The sequence below is a fragment of the Balaenoptera acutorostrata genome, chromosome 4 (assembly GCF_949987535.1).
Source record: "Balaenoptera acutorostrata chromosome 4, mBalAcu1.1, whole genome shotgun sequence".
NCBI lineage: Eukaryota > Metazoa > Chordata > Mammalia > Artiodactyla > Balaenopteridae > Balaenoptera > Balaenoptera acutorostrata.
Window position 1 is genome coordinate 150,701,778 of NC_080067.1, and position 22,444 is coordinate 150,724,221.

General features: G+C 48.5%; 1 protein-coding gene across 9 annotated transcripts in view; it reads left to right on the forward strand.

The window, feature by feature from the left end:
- The window catches only part of ADARB1 (adenosine deaminase RNA specific B1), a 118,329-nt gene that overhangs the window by 87,018 nt on the left and 8,867 nt on the right, over positions 1-22,444 (forward strand). For 4 of the 9 annotated variants that reach the window (XM_057545393.1, XM_057545400.1, XM_057545394.1 and 1 more), the window contains 2 exons: positions 452-600; positions 1,666-1,834. In XM_057545393.1, coding sequence (XP_057401376.1) covers positions 452-600; positions 1,666-1,834 — 318 coding nt within the window. Of the gene's footprint in view, positions 1-451; positions 601-1,665; positions 1,835-9,169; positions 9,352-9,873; positions 9,967-22,444 lie in introns of all 9 variants that reach the window. The other 5 variants (XM_057545397.1, XM_057545399.1, XR_009008149.1 and 2 more) reach the window with 4 other exon arrangements.

Here is a 22,444-nt window from a genome sequence, read left to right on the forward strand (position 1 = left end):
CGTGAAGCTGAATTATAACACACACACTCGCATGTACATACACGCCACACGTGTAGTCAGAGGGGCCATGTCTGTGTTTCAGACCCCAAGCTTTCGTTTTATGCAGAAGTAAGTGCCGGGAAGGTGGGCAGTGCTGCCCCAGCCACTGTGCCCGGAACGGCCGACCGTGGACCTGACTGCCTCTCACCACAGGCCGCGTCTGACATGCTTCCTTTCTGTTCTGAGGTCATGAATGAGGAGGAGAGGTCACTTGGGTATTGATGGCTTGTCCCATTGGTGAGCAGACAGGAGCTGTGCTAATTATCATTAACATATAAAATAAGTACCCCAGTCCAAGCTTGTCTTACCCCGTTGAAAACACTGGCCTTTGAAAATCATCGTAAGCTATGACAGACTAAATTTTGACTGTATTCAGCTTTAAAGTTTATCTTTGCAACTCGTTTCCTTTCAGTAGCAAAGATGATCAAAAAAGGTCCATCTTTGAGAAATCCGAGCGGGGAGGATTTAAGCTGAAGGAGAACGTCCGGTTCCATCTGTACATCAGCACCTCCCCCTGTGGAGATGCCAGGATCTTCTCACCACACGAGCCCGTCCTGGAAGGTATGGCATCAGGCTCGTCCACGGCCACAGTGTCTCAAGAAAATTCACGACTGTGCTATAACAGAGAAAAGGATAAACCTACATTAATATCCTTTCTTCTTTAAAAATTTCAACCTTGGATGTGGACCTGGTAGGAATATATAAAAACATGAGGTTTTTCTTCTCAGTAAGTTGACCTTTTAATGAATGAAAATGTGGATTCTCATGAGAAATTAGAATAGAGTGAGGATATTAGATGAAAATTGTTTTCAGTTTTTAAATTTGGGTGATACCTGTGTCTGAATGGGAAGTGTACGTCATCGTCCGTGTTTCTGGGGAGCCGTAGTTTAATGAGTGTGTAATCGAATTAGAAAAGCAGGTGCAGGCTGGTGGCCACCACGCGCCCTCCGTCCTCCCTTGTGCTCACTCTTGTTTCATAGGAGTTTGTACCCACATCCCTTCTCACAAGCTTAAGCGTTATTTATTCCAAATAGAACATTTGATTACATTATTTTTCTTGATTATAAAAGCAACCTATACCCACTGTAGAAAGTTGCTAAATATTTTTAAAACATAAAAAAGAAAATTTAAATCACTCCATATTCATATAACCCGGAGATAATCACTCTGGATGTTTGTGAATGCTTCCTATGAATTTATTTCTGCATCGTTATAGATTTATTTTTGAAAATTTAAATATACAGCAAAGAAATATAGCAAATACCCAAATATCCATCACCTAGAATTAGCAAATGTTAGCATTTTGTCCTGTCTGCTTCAGCTCGTTTCTAATGATAGAAATAAATCATTTTGATTAAAATGGAAGCCCTCTTTTCTCCCAACCACTAAGGAGACCACCTTCATGAATTTGGTTTGTAGTATACCCTCCTGTCCAATTTTATGTACTTACATTGTACACACATATCTTATGTGTATATAGCATAAACATATGCACACATAAGTGTAAAGTGTATTTTGAATTGATAAGGTGTTGTTAGACGTGCTTTTCAGTGAGTTAAGTATATGGTCAACTTAACCACCTTGAGAGATGGACCCTCTCAAGAGGATCTTATGTTTCTGTCTTAGAACCAGCAGACAGGCATCCGAATCGTAAAGCCCGAGGACAGCTGCGGACGAAAATAGAGTCTGGTGAGGGGACGATCCCAGTCCGCTCGAATGCCAGCATCCAGACGTGGGATGGGGTGCTGCAAGGGGAGCGGCTGCTCACCATGTCCTGCAGTGACAAGATGGCGCGGTAAGCACCCCCCCACCCTGCCGAGTACCTGGGGTGCATGCTGCCGTTTCCAGAAACACCTGCACCCATTTCCTACCTCATGTGTTCCACAGATTCTCTGAAGGACTGAGGTTCTAAACAGGTGCTTCGGGTGCCACCTTGAGGGGATAAAGGTGGGGTCTCCGTGGGCAGAGGCTCTTGAGCCCTGTCCTTTTGGGTTTTTATGGAGGTTTCACTACAAAGGCACTGTTGATTAAAATCATGGGCAATTGGTATTTGAACTCAACCTCCAGCCCCCTCCCCTCCCAGGAGATCAGGGGGGCAGGACTGAAAGTTCCCACCTTCTATAATCACGTAGTTGGCTCGACAGACAACCAGCCCCCATCCTTAGGTGGGTGACAGAATTCACCTCATTAACATAAGACACCTTCATGGCTCTAATCACTTAGGAAATGCCAAGGGTTTGGGAACTATGAGCCAGGAACCCCAGAAGAAGACCAAATACATATAAGAAAAATATATTTTTGGTCATCTGAATGACCAAGTATACTTTTCTGATGAATCACAATATCACAATTACTGTAGCTTCATAGTAAGTCTTGAGGTCAGATAGTCTCAGTTCTCCAACTTTGTTCTCGAGTGTTGTATTGGCTGTTCTGGGTCTTTTGCTCCTTCATATAAACTTTAGAATCAGTTTGTCAACATCCACAAAATACTGTGCTGGGATTTTGATTGGGTTTGTGTTGAATCCATAGATCAGGTTGGGAAGAACTGACATCTTGACACTATTGAGTCTTCCTATCCATGAACATGGACTATCTCTCCATTTACTTAGTTCTTTGATTTTTTTGTCAGTTTTATAGTTTTTCTCATATAGGTCTTGAATATATTTTGTTAGATTTGTACCTAAATATTTAATTTTGGGAGGTGTTACTGTAAATGGTATTGTGTTTTTAATTTCAAGTTCTACATGTTTATTGTCGGTCACAAATGATTTTTGACCAAGGTTCAAAGCCAATTCAGTAGAGAAAGAACAGTCTTTTTAACAAATGGTGCTGGGACAATTGGACATCCCTATGTAAAAACAAAAAAAATGAACCTGATATTTTGCACCATATACAAAAATTAACTGAAAATGTGTCATAGACCTAAATGTGTAAAAGTTCTAGAAGAAAACAAGAGAAAATCCTGGCAACTGGGATAGGCAATTTCCTAGACACAATACCAGAAGCACTCTCCATGAAAGGAAAAAGTGATAAGTTGGACCTCATCAAATTAAAAATTACTTCTTTGAAAGACACTGTTAAAAGAATGAGAAATAAAGTCACCAACTGGAAGAAAATATTTACAAATCATATATCTGATAAAGGACCTGTATCCACAATATATAAAGACCCTCTAAACCCAACAAGGGGAAAAAACAATTTTTAAAATGGGCAAAATATTTTAATGGGCACTTCACCAAAAAAGATGTCAAATTAGCACATGAGAAGACGCTCCACGTCGTTAATCACGGGGAGTGCAGGAGGGCTGTGAAGGCACATGCTTGACTCTAAGGCTAGACCCCTGCCCAGCATGGCGGGGACCCCAGGAGCTGGAGCACCATCCCCCCAGGCTGGGGGCCGATGCTGCAACCACTTCTGAGGACAGCTTGGCAGCCGTGTGCCCCAGCCACTCTACTCCTGCTTCCCGAGAGAAAGGGAAGCAGTGTCCACAGAGACTCCCACAGGAGTGCTCCCAGCAGCTTCCCTGTACAAGTCAAAAGCTGGAAGCAGCCCGAACTGCTGTCAGTCTATAAACAGGGGTAAGCAGGGGGTGTGTCTGTGCCGCGGGGCCCTGCTCAGGCGAGGGACAGAATAAACCGTGATGTACGGTCAGTGCAACGTGGGCACATCACAGAATAGCTCTGCAGAGTACGGGAAACCAAAGGAGTGCTTACTGTGTGATTCCCTGTCTGTAAATTTCAAGACAGTGACAGAAAGCAGATCAGTGGTTGCCCAGGGATAGGGGGCCAGAGCAGGAGGGGGCAGGAGGAAGGCCTAGAGCAAGGTGTGAGGAGACTCTGGGGTGGTCTCAGGCGTGTATAAACATCAGGACTCCCCAGATCCTGTGCTTGAACCACGTGCAGGGCACTGTGTGTTAGCTACCCCTCAGCAGCTCACGGAAGAGGAGGTCGCAGTGGAAGTTAGGAAATGGTCGTAAGTAAGTGACAGAAAGCCCCACAGCTACTGAGTCAGAAAGAGAACAATGAACAAATCCACATAAGTAGAAAAAAAGAAAACGATAAAGACCAGAAATTATTATTAGATGCAACAGAGATGAGCAGCGAGGAGCAACGAAACCCAGTGCTGCTTCTTTGAAAAAGATAGTGAGATCGACAGAACTTGGGCAAGTGTGACCAAGATACAAGGCCCAGCCAAGCCAGATTAGGGGAAGAAAAGCGGGTGGTCAGGGATTCAGCAGGAACGGAAATGTGCTCAGGTAGTTACAGTGAGAATTACGGACACTGCGTTACCAATATCTTTTACAACTGAGATGAAATGAAAACTTTTTAGAAAAGTGTACATTCGTAAAATTGACTCAAGCATAGGTAGAAAATTTGAATGGAATTCTAGCCATTAATTAAACCAGTCACCCCCCACTCCCAAGAAGTAGATAAATTGAAGCAAGTCAAAGAGGTGGCTGTGGAAAAGAGGACGCAGGTCTCCCAGGAGGCTTTTCTGTGAGAGGCTCTGCATTTGGAGGGCGGCGGGGGGCAGCAATCCCTGTTTATATAATCATTTCTACAGATTAGGAAAGCAGGGGAAGAACCCCAGCTCATTTTGTGGGCTGCCTACCACCTGTATCCCCAAACCAGACCAGGAAGGAAAACAAAATGACAAGCCATTCTCAATTATAAACACACTCACATTTACACCGAATCCAATCGTACTTCTAATAGTTTGATCGTTTTTTTCCAAATCTATAACTTCAATCAAAATCTCATCGTTTTTCATAGCACTTGACACTCAAGTGGAAAAGTAACCGCGTCAAGCTGAGTGGTAAAGGCAGCAGGAGGTGTCGTAGAGCACAGACCTGGAGAGGGACATCTGGGTACGTGGTGCCCCAGTGGTGAGCAGGTTTGCCTACACTGAGGAGAAAACGTAACTGGATAGAAGTTTATTGATCTCTCATGGAAATCAAGTTTGGGAACAGGTCACCCGGAGCTGCTGTGGTCGGCTGGTCACCCCCAGGCCAGGTTCCGTCCTCCTGCGCCGCCACTGTGTCGCCTGTCCTCAGGGTCTTCCCGGTGCCCAGAGATGGCCAAATCCCCAGCAGCAGGAGGGCCAGACGGGCAGGCCTCCAGCGGCTCGGGATGGCAGGGCAGCTGCGTTTCACCACCGAGGACCTGGCGTGCGGCCGCGTCTCCTTGCAGAGGAGCCTGGGTTAGCTGCCGTCTGGAGGGGGATGGAGGCCCTGTTGCTCAGAAGGGAAGGGACGCGGGGCTGCAGCTGCGGTCTGTGCCACGTGGGGGACTCGTGGACGAGGTGACCCGGCTGGCGTCCATCCTGAGCCAGGGCCATGTGCGCAGAGGCACCTGCTGACAGATAAAGACCCGGGGCTGCACCGTGGTGCCCGGCATTGCTGGCGGGCCTCCGCCTCAGCGGGCTTCTTCAACAGGGCACAGAAAGCCCAAATGAGAAAGAAAAACATGAATCAATTTGACCATATTGACATTTTAAAACTTATTTACCAAAACCCCCATAGATACATTGGAAAGAAAAGCCACACACTGGGAAAAGAGATCTGACTCACGTAACCAGCAAAAGGTTTGTAAAGATAATTCCCACAGCTCAGCAAGTCAGAGGCATACACTGGAAGGGCCTTTGCTGGGGGGCTGTGAACGTTCCATCTCACTGAAATGGGGGTTCCACCCATGCACATAAAAGTCAAAACGGGGGGACCCGAACCCTTAAGATCTGTGCCTTTCACTGTGTACGATGGTCGTCATCTCGAAGAATAAGCAGACGCAAGGCAGGAGGAAAGGGACAGCGTGGGGACAAGTGCCCTGGCCCGCCCCCTTCCCGACCCTGTGGCCCCCCCACCCAGGGTTAGCGCTCGGCAGGCCCGTGAAGCTGCGCCCTCTCAGACACGGGGCTGGGGTTGGGCGGCAGGTTCCCACACACACCTGAGTTGGCTGCAAACCGAGGGTCCCAGATCGACCGTCCGTGGGTTCAGTAGGTTGCTAGGAAGGCTCACGGATCAGCCAGGTGGAAAGGGTGCGTGGGAGGAGGGGCCCACGCCTCAGCCTGGGGAGCTTCCAGCCCTGTCCTCAGGGGTCTCTGTGCAGACGGATTGAACCCTTGGTCCTTGGTGATTAACTCAACCCCAGCCCCTCTCCCCTCCCGGAACCACCCTCTAATCTTGTGGTTGGTCCCCCTGGCCACCAGCCCCTTCCTCGAGTCACCTGGTCAGCACGAGCCCCACGTGGCTGAAAGGCGCTAGTCGCTCAGTGTCACACCAGCAAATGGCCGGGTGGCGCCACGAGGCGGCCGGCTCCCCACACGCCCCTCCCGCCGCTGCCGTGGGGGACTGAAGAGTCCCTGGGCCGCCCCGTCCCTACGGAAGTCCCACAGCGGGTGCGGGGAGGGCTGACCTGGGTCTTGCAGAGGGGCAGGGCCACCTCCCCCAGATGGTTCCAGATGGGGACAGGGCAGTGGGCGGGCTTTGGAGTGAGGCCACGGCGGGCTGGGGTGGGGGAGGTGAGCCCTGCTGCCGGGGTCCATCTGGAGGGCAGTCCCGGGAGCAGCGTGGGGCGCGGGGTGGGAGGGGCCCGCGGGGGGCTCCCCGCCTCTGGGTGAGTTCTGTCGGCTGGGCCGGGCGTGGGAGGGAGGGAGGGAGGGAGGTCTCGGCACTGCTGAGCCCGGAGGTGGGGGGAGCAGAGACCACCTGCCCGAGGGCAGCAGCTCGACTGTTCAGAGCGCTGGGGGTCCGCCACCTTCACTGTGTGGGCGCAGACTCAGAAGTGGGCCAGGAGGGCGAAGGGGGGTTTTGGCTGTGCCCCCCCAGATCGGGGGACGTGACAGCACGACCATGCTCTGAAGCCCGTCCTCCGAGAAGGGACAGAGCAGGAGGGATTGCCTGTGTGCAGACGCCTGTGTGCAGGGGCACCAGCACTGCAGCCCCTGTGAGGCGGGGTCGTGGGGTGGGGCCCGTTTCCAGTCTTCACAGGGGGCTGCCCTGGGGCGGCGGGCTGCAGGGCGCACACCCTACGCGTGCACGTCCTCGCTGTTCCCTGGGAGGCTCACTGGCGAGAGCTGCAGCGGAGTGGCCGGTGTGCCAGGCCATTGCCCACCAGCCAGACCACTGCCCACCAGGGCCTCCGCAGAGCAGTCGCACGCCCAGAGTTCTCCGCGAAGCATGTGTTCAGAGCTAATGGCTTGTAACGAGTATAGGTTTCCGCAGGATTGCTGTTTTCAAGTTTGCCCCAGGGGTCTGAATTCAGCTTAGTACGGCCTAAACCCACAAAGAAGCTTCTGATTTACATAAGAAAGGGTGCCCTGTGGTTTTTGTAAGCACCGAATCTTTCAGGCTTTTCCTCGCTAGATAGGAAAACCTGTGTTTTCATTTCCGCTTTAGAGGGTGGGAGGGCTGGGATGTAGGAATCTGAGGATTTGTCCATTCAGCACGTATTGATCTGTGTATGCCAGGCGTGTAGGTTAAGTGCTGGGGTATTTCCAGTGAACTAAACAGACCAGTCCCCCGCCACATGGAGTGCATGCACGGGAGGGCGGGTGGCGGCACACGTAAGTGCTGCAGGAAGCTGGGGGGGGGCCAGGTGGGCTCCGGTGGCGGCTGAGGGAGGGCCGCCACAAGAGGGACTCTGCAGAGACCAAGGTGGGGGCACTGCGGCCGCACAGCCTAGCACGGGGAGTGGTGGGGGGAGGTACCAGGCCAGAGAGGCTGGCGGGCACTGGAAAGGTGGCACTTCCTGGGGAGAAGATGGGGTGGGTGGGAGGGTTTGCGCTGAGGAGTGGCCTGGCCTGGGTTTCCACAGGGTCACGTGCGACTGTCCGGGAGGGGCCCCGGGGGTGGGGGCCGTGTTTGCTGGCTCCCCGTGGGAGGGGGCGGTGAGGTGGGCAGGGAGGTGACCTGACCCGGGTCCAGCTGCGGCTGTGACGGCGGCCCCTGATCTGTTCCGAGAGGAGGTCCCGCAGGTTTGCTGGCCACAGGCCGGTGACAGGTTTGGCCTGAGCCGCGGAGCACGGGCTGGGCAGCTCAGAAGTTTGGGCCGTCCGCCCCGCTTACTGGCGCGGATCCACCGGGCACCGCGGTGCAGCTGGTGAGAGTGGACCCGGGCAGGGCCGGCCGGGGCTCTGAGGGCGGAGCCTGGGCCTTGCCTTCACGCCCCCAGTCCTGTCAGGGTCTGCCGGCCCCCAGGCCTCAGCCCCGTCCCCACGTACTGCCGACACGTGCCGTGTGGGGGCAGCTCCCCTGCGGTCTGGGGTGCGGACCTGGTGGGCCCTGTGCTGGGCTCCCCGCCTGAGATGCAAGAGCCCCCGCTGCCCCTCCCCCAGGACCACCCGGCCTCCCCGTCGCTTGCTCCCTGCCTGGCCGTGTCCCCTCCGGGACCCTCCCTGAAGTCGGCACCCACCGTCTTCCTCGGGGACTCTGCCTTCCCTCACGATGATTTCCCTCAGTTTTTAATTCTTGGTTCACCTGTTTGCCTTCTTGCTGCTTGTCCCCATAGGACGGCCCGCTGGCTCCAGGGGCGCGTGGGCTGCGCCCCTCAGCTGCCCGGACTCAGTGCCCGGCAGCGCGGGTGCTTGGACGTGGACTGCCACGGCCGGGAGAGCGGCCCTCCTGCTGTGTGGAGGGACTCGGGCAGCGGCGTGTCTGTGAGGTGGCGTCAGAGCGAAGCCCTGGAGGGTTGGTGGTGTGAGCGGGGGGCCTCACACACGCCAGCCAAACGCAGGGTCAGGGCGGTCGGCCCCGCCTCCAGGGAGCAGGAAAGAATCAGTTCCCGGCCTCCGGGGGCTCCTCTACAGCTACCTCTGTATTTATTAGAAGTAATAAAATAAAGATTTATTTTTCCTTTTGATTTTTCTCGCCAGAAACGTGGCTGGTTGATACCTTTTCAGAGCTAATCTTTAGTAAATGTGTCATCATGGGAAACATAAAGGCAAAGATCGTGCCTGCAGAAGATAGTTTTTAAGCAGATTTTTAAAAATTTCAAGCTGCGAAGTGGGTTATTTTTAACCGCTGCCCTCTTGCGGTTGGCTGACACTTGCACAGAGCGCGCGGGCCGCGTGGCGCGCCGCGGTGGAGGGCGCGGGCCGGGGCGCCGCACTCAGGGGCCTGTCCCTCTGCCTTCAGGTGGAACGTGGTGGGCATCCAGGGCGCCCTGCTCAGCGTCTTTGTGGAGCCGATCTACGTCTCCAGCATCATCCTGGGCAGCCTCTACCACGGGGACCACCTCTCCAGGGCCATGTACCAGCGCATCTCCAACATAGAGGACCTGCCCGCCCTGTACACCCTCAACAAGCCTCTGCTCAGCGGCAAGTATCTCCGGGGCGGCCGCCTTCCTCTGTCCCACGCACCGATTTTGCAGCCTCTGAGTCTTAGGAGGGAAGCACCAGAGAGAGGCTGCCCTGAGGCTATGGGGGAGGCTGGGCCGGAGTGGAAGGCGATGGGTCATTTGAGTGAGTCCCTCGAGATTACTCTCTCTAGCTGATTGAAAACCTTGCCGTTTATGGGGAAACTAGAGCCCAGGCTCGGCACCTGCGTGCTTTCCTTTCACCCGTACTGGCGTGTTCAAGTCCTGTGTCGGTAGCAGAGGCTCACAGATGCTGTGAAGGTCCCGCAGGCAGCGGCCACCCGAGGTGAAGCTGGGCCAGGCCCGCAGGGTACGTCAGCACAGCGATGAGCCCTGCAGGCGGCCAGCGCTGCACTCCCGGGCCTGCTCGCAGAGGTTGGCGGTGGGGTGTGTGTGCCCGTGACGAGCGGTGATGTCTCTCGGTGGGGACTTGCCCCTGCCCAGCGTGCCCTGTGCTACCAGTTGTTTGTTATTTCTCTTTTAGAGTGTCAGTGGCTAACAGTAAAGTGAACAAGAGCTTTTGAATTCAAGGGTCCTAACTTCTCAGGTCACCTTTATTTAAAAGGACACAGTTAAGGTATTTTTATCCTTTTGGAAATATCGCTTTACCTACTTTTTTAAGCTAGAACTAAAACCGTAACCCTGAACTAGAATGCCTGTTGGTGTGCGTGTGTTTTGCCGTGGTCTGTGGTCTTGCTACTAGCCCATCTCTAACTAAGCAAAGCAACGTGGAACTTTATTTGAAAGCATATCTCTTAGAGCACATGAATTACACAGGAACGGAGAAAAACAAAAGTTGTTTTGGATCAAATTTTACTCTCTAACTTTAACCGTCATCTTTTAAGAAAAAGAAAACAGACTGATAAAATTTGATGGTTGAAATTGTAGCATCCACACCCATTGAACTTCCACTGGTAGATACGACGTAAGAGTACTTTGGTGTGTGTTGGCGTGTAAATTTCTCACGAGTCAGAAAATAATTTTCCCTGCTTAGTCTGTGTTCTACATTTGAGGAGAGAGTGCTTTGTTTCATTACAGCCGTCACTTGTCTCTTACGTTCATAGCCACTGAAAACATCGTGTGTGAAACACGCAGCGTGCAGGAGGTGCTCAGAAATCGTTGCTGGCTAGTGCCCTGTTGCGTGGTACTTACTAAGCACTGTCGCTCCACCACTGCAGCCTAAACAGACAGGACCATTTCGCTAAAGGAATATTCCAAGGTGTTGAAAGGATAGCTCACCTGTGAAAGTCAAATGTGTTTTATCACATCATAGGTATATGAAGTGCATCTGTATCTGTGAAAACATGTGGAAAAATAGTGTTTCAGTTGGCGCTACTCCACATATATTTGTTAAAAACGTGAAATTATAAATAAGGAAAGAATCTGCTCTTCCTTCTTCCTCCCCGGTATCATCTCTGACCCCAAAGCCTGGGGCCCACAGGTACCACGGCGGGTGTCGTCACAGACGAAAGGATTCGAACAGCAGAAGTCTGGAGGGGGGGGGGTGTCAGTGTCTTAAGGTCTTGGGAGGCCACACTCCTTTGAAATGGGCCCCACAGCAAAGCCCTCAAAACTTTCTCACAGCGGGTCCCGCAGTTAGTAAGTGCCCGGGACAGGGGAGCACCCAGCACGTGTGGGTGGTCCCATTCTGGTCCTCCGGCTGTGCACACGTGGTGCGCATCTGCGTGTTTAACAGTTTGCGTCGTGTTTGTCGTTCCTTTTTCGCTTCACGGTTTATCACAGATCATTCCCACGTTGAAAAGAGAACGATATGTGACTGCAGCGAGAGAACCATAGTGTCGGAAGGGAGCAAGGAAAATGGACCTGAACGCCGTGCAGAGAGGCTGACGTAACTAAACAAGGTTTCCTGGAAACCAGAGCAAATCTAGGTAGACTTATTTAAAGATTTAGCAGTGGGCTGTTTTTGAAGATGCTGTCAAGGTTAAAATGAGAATTTTATTTTAATTTCAGCATAAACAGCGTGCGTTTACTTTCAGAAAGAATTTCTTGGTGGTGAGCCTTTGCCTTGGACGCTCACGTGATGCTCTTCCCTGGCCTCCTGAGCTCTCTCGTTTCTCCTTTTCAGATTAGTTTCAAATCCAGCACCTGCACGTTTCAGGACAGTTCTGGCTTCTCCACTGGACCCCTGAGTCTGAGCTTCTCGACTAGCCCAGTTTGCTGTCCGTGGGCACTGGGAGAACTCAAGAAGAAAGACCAAGGTGCTGGACTGGCCCGGTGCGCCAGCTCCAGGGGCCGTGGTCACAGCCAGGCTGCCCGGGGTCACGGGGTCACAGCCAGGCTGCCCGGGGTCACGGGGTGAGACTCCCCACAATGCTGGTTTTACTGCCAGCGATGTCACAAAACAGGAGCACACAGAGGAAGAGGCCAAGATGGGGAAGCAAGGGTGTGAGCTCACCTCCCTGTGAGCTCCACAAAGAAACCTCCACACATGGAGCAGTCCTCACTGAACACTAGCTGGAAACTGGCAGGAGGATGGCTGTACAACCAAGGCTGCAAGAAGGAGACACACGCAATTGGGTGGGACGTGAAGAAGAGCAGCGGGTCGGGACCTGTGCCCCTGGGAGGGGACTCAGAGGAAAAGGGAGATCGCGGGGCCGACACCAGCCCTGGGGAGTGAGTCGTGAGAGCCACAGACAGGGCGTCCTAGTCCTGGGGTCCTGCCTGTAGGAGACAAGCCTCTTGTTCCTTGGAGAGCCGCTGGGACAGATGGAAAGGCTGGAGAAGCCTGGACTCCCCGCTGGTGAGGAGCACGGGTGCTGGCTGACCCCAGGCAGGGAGGGGAGAGGTCTGGTCTGCCTTAGCGTCTGCTTCTGTTCTGCGCTCCCCAGCCTGAGCTGAGCGACCACTCTGGCCCTGCCCACTCCACACCACACCTCGGCACTGGACCTAGGGCGGCCAGGACCTGGGAAAAGACTTGATCTGAGGATGCACAGGTGACCCAGAGGCCTGGGGTGTGGTCTGGGTGGGGTGATGTCAGCCACTGTTGGTGCTTACTCAGGTGGCCACCTGAATTCCCATGACCGCCTCGGCACAGGCCGCAGCCCAAGCTGAGTGAACACCCCGGCCCTGCCCACTCCACAGCACAGCACTAGACAGGGGAAAAGATGTGACCATGGGCTGTGTCTGAGCAGAGCTGCAGACGCCTACACAGGCAGCGCATCAGACCTCTAAGCACACGAGCCCCTTTGGCTTCAGCACCCCCCTCCCTTGGGGCAAAGTACTCAGGGCAGGAGACAGAAAAACACACACTTCAAGGGCACAGAGCCAACTCGAGCCCAACCCTCAGGGCTTCCGCTCCAGCAGCTTGGTTGCTGACCTCACCCCTGACAGTGTGGCGATGGCCACTGAGCAGAGAGGAAGTCCCACCTCATACCCCGCCCCGCACAGGCTCTAGCCCCTCCATCTCCAGCCACATCCCCTACCAAGGTGACAGTGGCCAGCATACCCTGAGGAAAGATGTGACTGGTGTCCACATCAAATCCAGCTCTCACAGCAAAGACACTGGGCAAACAGTCTGCATAGTGATGCCCCCACATGGAATCATCCCTTGAGGACCACCATAGGTAACTGCTTCAGGTAAATGCATAGAGACAGGGAAAGTTAAATAAAATGAACAGGCAGAGGAACTACTCTCCATTGGAAAAAAGAAAAAACCCCAGGAAAAATAAATAATGTAACAGAAATAAGCAATTTACCAAAGAATTCAAAACATTGGTAACAAAAATCCTAACTGAGTTAGGGAAGAGGATTGCTCTAAACACAGATCTTCTTAATAAGGAACTAGAAAATATAACAAAGACCCAATCAAAAATAGATAATTCAATATCTGAGATTAAAAAGCACTGTAGAAGCCACGAGTAATAGACTAAATGCCACAGAAGAACACATAAGTGATCTGGAAGATAGAATAATGGAAATCACCCAATCAGAACAGTACACAGAAAGACAAATGAAAACAAAACAAAACCAAAAAACGAACATACGAGATCTCTGGGATAACATCAAACATGCCAACACTCGCATTTTAGGGGTTCTAGAAGGAGGAGAGAGAGAGAAGGGTATCGAAATTATGGCTGAAACTTCCTAAACCTAAGGAAGGAAACAGATATCCAGGTACAGGAAGTACAGAGGGTCCCAAACAAAATGAACCCAATCAGACCCACACCAAGATATATAATTAAAATGGCAAAAGTTCAAGATAATGAATTCTAAAGGCAGCAAGAGAAAAACAAGGAGTCAGTTACATGGGAACCCTGATAGGTCTGTCAGCTGATTTCCCTGCAGAAACTTTGCAGGCCAGAAGGGAGTGGCATGATATATTCAAAGTGCTGAAACCTGGGATACTCTAACCAAAAAGGTTATCGTTTAGAAGAAGAGATAAAGGATTTCTTAGACAAGCCAAAACTAAAAGAATTTGACAATGCTAAACTTACCCTAAAAGAAATGTTGAAGGGTTTTCTCTAAATGGAAAAGAAAAAAGAATATATAGGAAAGAGGAGATCCCAATAGGAAAGGCAAATATATAGTAAGGATTGAAGATCACTTAAATAATCCAGTATGTAGTTAAAAGACAAATGTAAAAGCAGCTGTGACTACAATAAACAGTAAAGGGATAAACATGAAGATGTAAAATATATCAAAAATACAAAATGTGGGGGAGGAGAGTAAAAATTGTAGCTCTTTTAGAATGCAGTTGAACTTAAATAACTCAGTTTAAATCAAGTAGTTATGATTATGGGTCAACATATAGGAACCCCAAGGTAACCACAAATCTAAAACCTACAATAGGTACACAAAAACCAAAAAGAAAGGAACCCAAGCATACTACTAAAGAAAATCATCAAACCACACAAGGGAAATGAAAAGAAGAAATGAACAGAGAAGAACTACAAAAACAACTGGAAAACAAGTAATAAAATGGCAATAAGTACATACCTATCAATATTTATAGTTTAAATGTCAATGGACTGAATGCTCTGATCCAAGGACATAGAGTGGCTGATTGGATACTAAACAAGACCCTTCAATATGCTGCCAACAAGAGACTCACTTCAGGGTAAAAGACACACACAGAAAGTGAGGAGATGGAAAAAGATATTCCATGCAAACAGAAACGACAAGAAAGAGGAGATAGCAATACTCATATCAGACAAAATAGTCTAGAACAAAGGCTATAACAAAGACAAAGAAGGGCATTATATAGTGATAAAGGGACTTAATACAAGAAAAGGATATACTGTTCCTTAACATATACACACCCAATACAGGAGCACCTAAATGTATAAAGGAAATACTAACAGACATAAAGGGACAAATTGACAATAATACAATAACAGTAGGGGGCTTTAACACTCCCCTCACATCAATGGACAGATCAGACAGAAATCAATAAGGCAACAGTGGTCTTAAATGACACAATAGACCAGACTTGGTCCTGGACTTGATTGATATCTATAGGACACTACATCCAAAACCAGCAGAATACACATTCTTCTCAAGTGCACATGGAATGTTCTCCAGGATTGCATACTCGGTCACAAGAAAAGCCTTAACAAATTTAAGAGGATAGAAATTATACCAAGTGTTGTTTCTGACCACAGTGTTGTTTCTGAAATAACTGTTGAAAGAAAAACAGGAAACGAAGAAACATGTGGAGACTAAACAACATGCTACTAAAAAACCAGTGGGTCAATGAGGAAATCAGAAAATACTTCAAGACAGATGAAAATGGAAACACAACTTCCCAAAACCTATGGAATGCAGCAAAAGTGATTTGAGAGGGAAGTTCATGGCAATACAGGCTTTCCTCAGGTAACAAGAAAAATTTCAAGTAAACAACCTAGGCTACCATCTAAAAAAATTACAAAAAGAAGAACAAACAAAGCCCAAAGTCAGCAGAAGGAAGGAAATAATAAAGATCAGAGAAGAAATAAAAAGAGATTAAAAAAAAACAATTGAAAATATAAATGAAACCAAGAGCTGGTGTTTTGTGCAGATAAAAAAAATTGATAAACCTTTAGCCAGGCTTATCAAGAAAAAAAAAAGAGGATCCAAATAAACAAATTAAGAAATGAAAGAGAAATACCAACCGATACCACAGAAATACAAAAAAAATCATGAGAGTATTATGAATAGTTATATGCCAAAAAATTGGACAATCTAGTGAGAAATGGTATGCCAACAAATTGGACAATAGTGAGAAATGGACAAATTTCTAGAAACATACAGCCTGGCAAGATGGAGTCAAGAAGAAACAGATAATTTGAGCAGAGCAATCACTAGAAGTGAAATTGAATTTGTAATTAAAAAAAAAAAAACTCCCAGAAAACAAAAGTCTAAGACTGGACAGCTTCACAGGGGAATTCTACCAAACATACAAAGAACATACACCTATCCTTCTTAAACTATTCCTAAAAATTGAAGAGGATGGAACATTCCCAATTTCATTCTACGAGGCCACCATTACCTGATACCAAAACAGACAAGATACCACAAGAAAAGAAAATTATGGGCCAATATCTTTTTTAAAAAAATTTTTTTTCTTTTAATTAATTATTTTATTTTTGGCTGCATTGGGTCTTCATTTCTGTGCGAGGGCTTCCTCCAGCCGCGGCGTGCGGGGGCCACTCCTCATCGCGGTGTGCGGGTCTCTCAGCATCGCGGCCTCTCTCGTTGCGGAGCACAAGCTTCAGACGCGCAGGCTCCAGACGCGCAGGCTCAGCAGCTGTGGCTCACGGGCCTAGTTGCTCCGCGGCATGTGGGATCCTCCCAGACCAGGGCTCAAACCCGTGTCCCCTGCACTGGCAGGCAGACTCCCAACCACTGCGCCACCAGGGAAGCCCCGGGCCAATATCTTTGATGAATATAGATGCAAATATCCTCAACAAAATATTAGCAAACCAAATCCAACAATACATAAAAAGGATCATGTACCATGATCAAATTGGATTTATTCCAGGGTCACAAGGATGATTTAAAGGTCACAAGTCAGTCAGTGCGATACACCACACACCACATCAAAAAAATGAAGGATAAAAATCACATGATCATCTCAATAGATGCAGGAAAAGCATTTGACAAAATTCACCATCCATCATGACAAAACCTCTCATTAAAGTAGGTATAGAGGGAATATACTTCAACATAATAAAGGCCATTTATGACAAGCCCACAGCCAACGTAATACTCAGTGTTGAAAAGCTAAAAACCTTCCTGCTAAATGCAGAAACAAGACAATGATGCCCACTCTTGCCATTTCTATTTAATATAGTATTGGAAGTTCTAGCCACAGCAATCAGACAAGAAAAAGGAATAAAAGGTATCCAGATTGGAAGGGAAGAGGTACAACTGTCACTATTTGCAGATGATGTGATAATTTTTATAGAGAACCCTAAAGTCTCCACCCAAATATTATTAGAACTAATAAGTGAATTCAGCAAGGTTGCAGGATACAAGATTACTATACCGAAATCATTTGTGTTTCTGTACACTAATAATGAAATACCAGAAAGAGAAAATTTTTTTAAATCCCATTTAAAAATCACATCAAAAAGAATAAAATACCTAGGAATATACTTAACCAAGGAGGTGAAAGACCTGAAAACTATAAAATATTGATGAAGGAAATTGAAGGTGATACAAAGAAATGGAAAGATATCCCATGCTTTTGGATTGGAAGAATTAATATTGTTAAAATGGCCATTCTACCCAAAGAAATCTACAGATATAATGCAATCTCTATCAAAATACCCATGACATTTTTTCACAGAACTAGATCAAATAGTCCTAAAATTCTTATGGAACCACAAAAGACCCTGAATTGCCAAAGCAATCCTGAGAAAAAAGAACAAAGCTGGAGGAATCACGTGCCCTGACTTCAGACTATATTACAAAGCTACAGAAATCAAAACAGTGTGGTGTTGGTGCAAAAACAGATACATAGATCAGTGGAACAGAATAGAGAGCCCAGAAATTAACCCACACACCTACAGTTAATTAATCTTCAACAAAGGAGGCAAGAATATACAATGGAGAAAAGACAGTCTCTACAGCAAGTGGTGTTGGAAAAGCTGGGCAGCCGCATGTAAATCAATGAAGTTAGAACACACCCTCACACCACACACAAGAATAAACTCAAAATGGTTTAAGGACCTAAATGTAAGGCCTGAAACCAAAAAACTCCTGGAAGAGAACATAGGTGGAACACCCTTTTTTTTTTTTAATAAATTTATTTATTTTATTTATTTGTGGCTGCGTTGGGTCTTCGTTGCTGTGCGCGGGCTTTCTCTAGTTGTGGCAAGCGGGGACTACTCTTTGTTGCAGTGTGCGGGCTTCTCATGGCGGTGGCTTCTTTTGCTGCAGAGCACGGGCTCTAGGTGCGCGGGCTTCAGTAGTTGCAGCACACGGGCTCAGTAGTTGTGGCTTGTGGGCTCTAGAGTGCAGGCTCAGTAGTTGTGGTGCACAGGCTTAGTTGCTCCGTGGCATGTGGGATCTTCCTGGACCAGGGCTCGAACCTGTGTCCCCTGCATTGGCAGGCAGATTCTTAACCACCATGCCACCAGGGAAGCCCAGTGGAACACTCTTTGACATAAATTATATGGTATTTTCTTGGATCAGTCTCCTAAGGCAAAAGAAATAAATGCAAAAATACTTAATGGTACCTAATTAAACTTAAAAGCTTTTGCATAGCAAAGGAAACCATCAACAAAGTGAAAAGACAACCTACGGGCTGGGAGAAAGTATTTGCAAATGATATGACTGACAAGGGGCTAATAGCCAAAATATATAAACAGCTCATACAACTCAATATCAAAAAAAAAACAAACAACCCAAACAAAAAATGGGCAGAAGACCTGAATAGACATTTTTCTAAAGAAGACATACAGATGGCTAACAGGAAAAAATGCTCAGCATCACTAGTTTTTAGAGAAATGCAAATCAAAACCATAATGAGGTATTACCTCACACCTGTCAGAATGGCTGTTACCAAAGTCTACCCATACCGAATGTTGGCAAGGATGTGGAGAAAAGGGAACCCTCCTACACTGCTGGTGGGAATGTAAATTGGTGCAGCCACTATGGAGAACAGTATGGAGGTTTCTCAAAAAACTAAAAAAAATAGAACTAACATATGATCCAGCAATTCCACTCCTGGGTATATATAAAAAAAACCCAAAACACTAATTCAAGAAGATATATACACCCCAGTGTTCATAGCAGCACTATTTACAGTAGCCAAGACATGGAAGCAACCTAAATGTCCATTGACAGATGAATGGATAAACAAGATGTGCTATATATACATATATATGTCTATACATGCACACACACACATACACACAATGTAATATTACTCAGCCATAAAAAGAAATAATGCCATTTGCAGCAACATGGATGGACCTAGAGATTATCACACTAAGTGAAGTAAGTCAAAGACAAATATTATATGATATCACTTATATGTGAACTCTAAAAAATAATACAAATGGATCTGTACACAAACAGAAATAGACTCACAGACATAGCTAACAAACTTATGGTTACCAAAGGGGAAAGGGGTGGGGAGATAAATTAGGAGTATGGGATTAACAGATGCATACTACTATGTATTAAATAGATGAACAACAAGGATTTACTGTATAGCACAGGGAACTATGCCCAATATCCTGTAGTAACCTATAATGGAGTATAATCTGCAAAAATACCAAATCACTATGCTGTACACCTGAAACTAACATAATATTGTAAATCAACTATGCTTCAACTAAATAAATAAATAAAAGTAATCTATAAAAAATTTTTTAGAGTTAAAAATAAGAGCTAACATCTTTCTTAAATAAACCAAATACATGTTTTTAAAAAAACAGTAACAAACAAGGCAGCGTCGGGGAGCGAATCCTGACGGATCTGGTCTGAGTTCCGAGGGTCTCTGGGGAGACGGTATGGGAGTCGGGTTGCGGGGCGTGGTGCTGTCAGACCAGGACAGAAAGCTGCACCGCCTGCCAGGGGAAAGCACGTGACTATTTATGATAATTGGTGAAAAGAGCTGATTTTGTGTCAAGACGGTGAAGCCTTAAACGAGAGAGAGAATATAAATACGAATAAGAATGAGTGTGTATGTGTTTTCCAGGCAGGAATAGGTGTGGATGTTTTTCTCCTTGCCCCGGTGTCTAGAATAGGGGTCCCCATGCTACATACGCATCTTTCTAGGACAGAAGGACCCCCTGAGGAAACAGGAGGGACCAGGTTTGGACCCGGGGTGTGAATTCTTCATTCTTCCTTTTGTCTCATATACTTTCTGGCCATTATACCTTCTCATTATTATTTTCTTCCCCTTACTTTTGCTGAGTTGATTAAATTGTCTTTTTCTCTTTTTTTGTGCTTGTGGTTTGGAAGTTTTAAAGCTTATTTTGTTTTCCCCAGTGATTACCCTTAAATTTTTATTTATTTTTTTAAATTTATTTATTTTATTTATTTTTGGCTGCATTGGGTCTTTGTTGCTGCGCGCGGGCTTTCTCTAGTTGCAGCGAGCGGGGGGCTACTCTTCGTTGTGGTGCTTCTCATTGCAGTGGCTTCTCTTGTTGCTGAGCATGGGCTCTAGGCACGCGGGCTCAGTAGTTGTGGCTCACGGGCTCTAGGTGCATGGGCTCAGTAGTTGTGGTGCACAGACTTAGTTGCTCCGCAGCATGTGGGATCTTACCGGACCAGGGCTAGAACCCGTGTCCCCTGCATTGGCAGGCGGATTCTTAACCACTGCGCCACCAGGGAAGCCCACTCTTAAATTTTTAAAAGTGGTTTAAATATATTTGATTAAAATTTAGCATGAAGAATTAATCAGTATTTGTAAAGGTCACAGCTGGAGAAGAACTACAACCTCAGGGTTGTTTTCACTCCACGTCCTTCTCACCCTCATCCTTCTAGATTCTGATGTCATCTTGAATTTTAGAAACTTTCAAAAAGCCCTTCTTAATAAGCCCCCCAGACCTATTATCAACAGTTGTTTGGACAGAAAGAGAAGGGATACACGTCCTCCTCTAATCACTGTTTCCTGTATCTGTGGGCTCCCCTCTCTTTAATCCCACACTCAGGTTTATTTTTCATTTTGCTGAAATATGTCCTTAATTTAGTGGACAGAGTAGAGTTGTTTGTTGATTGCTTCCTGTTTGATTTTTGGGAAAATGCCTGCGCGGGCGGTGCTCTGCGTCGGGTCACACCTTCATCCGCTTGTCTGAGGACCGCAGACATCTCGAGCCTGGCCCTGCCCTGAGAACCCCAGCCATCCTCCTGTCTCCTGTGTCACTGAGCCACCTCGATTTTCTTTCCTTCCTGGGACCCCCTTTTGTTTTACCCTTGGAGCATTAAATTTATCGCTTTCCCCTAAAATTCACAGGTTTCAACAGATAAAGCCTAGGTGTGTGGCCGGTTTTCCTTTTTCCTGCTGACGACTGTGAACGCTTTGATCTGGGTAATGGAGTCTTCAGGTCAGAGAGATTTTCTTCCGTTTTATCCTTTGCCGTTGTCTCCATCCTCTCCTGGGGCAGAGCTCACAGGTCTCGTCCCGAGCCTCCTGCTTCACTGTGTCCTTTGGTCTGCCCTGCTAGAGACCCCCCGATTTGCTCGCTTACGGCCATGCCAGGAGCCTCGTGCTCTGAGGGACCAGCCTTTGATGGGGGTCGCTGTCGAGACCGCGTGGAGGCCGGTGCCCCGGGACCCACCGGGCATTGTCACAGCTGTTCATTCACAGTTGCCTTCTCCTGGCTCTGATCCCCATTCTGGGAGAAGGCGCCACGTCTCCAATTAGGTTTGCAGTTTGTGGCCAAAGAGAGAAACCTTCCGGTGACTGCACTGTCTAGGGACGCTTCCTGAGAGGGACGAGGTGTCCCAGGTGGAGAGGACAGCCACTGCCTGTTGTGGATGCACATGACCTCAAAGTGTGTTCTGAACACTTGAGAGCCTATGGGATGTGATTGGCCTGTTGCTTTTTAAAATCCTCTCTGTGTGGGTGTCTACCTATTTTATTGATGACACTTTTGAGGATTTTTCAGAAATAATTGTTGGCTTCACTGCGCATCGTCTTCAAATCGTATCTCGGGGCAGACCCATCCTCCTTCCTGTCACGGAACCCGGCCCCTCACACCTGCCCTTGGATCCTCCCCACCCCGTGCGGTGTGGTCCCTGTCACCCCTGCCCACCCGCTTCCAGGTGCTGCTGCGGCAGGGCCCCCGGACGGTCATGCGCTGCTCAGAACATGAACCTGGCCCAAAGTGCCGCCCGCAGGACGCAAGCGCCGCGTGTCCCTCTGGGCGTCTGCCGCCCCCACCCCGCCCAGGTGTCCCCCTTTCCCTGCGTGTGCACCAGCAGTTGGAGTCCCCCTCTGGCTCCCCCAGGCACATTGGTGGGGAAGGGGCTTTCCCTTCCGCGCACCAGCCCTGTGCGGTTCTCGGGGCGAGGCCGGCTTGACCCCCTGTCCGTGTGATGGGCCCGCCTTCCGGCCAGCTCGCCAGCAGCACACATGTCACCTTCTGGACCAGAGCGCCTGGATTCCTTCCCGGAGTGGGTGTTTTCGCCACCCCACCCTGGGCTCGTGTAAGAAGGGGGTCTGATTCGGCCCGAGGTCCCCTGTGCAGAGCCGTGGCCCATGTGGGATTGGGGAGCAGGAGGCCAGCAGGACAGGTGTGTGTGGCCACCTCGCCCTCACAGACTCGCGCTGCCCGCTGCTTCCACCCCCGCTCCGTCAGCTCAGGGGGCCTTTTTAAACGTAAATCAGAATGGAAGTCTCGAAGGTGCTCTGCTCCAGGGGCTGCAGGCTCGGGGCTCACGGCCCCGGCTACACGGCCCGTGTCACCATCACTGTCGGGTGCTGTGTACTCAGTTTCCTTCCACTTCAGCTCGACTCGGGTCTTTGTGTATGTGCAGAACAAAGACCACTTTCAGTCCAGATTGTAACTACACATTTTCCTGACCATCTAGCGAGTGACTGGCAGTTTCTGTAACGGGAACCCATAGTCACCCTGGATATCTGTTACTCTTCGTTA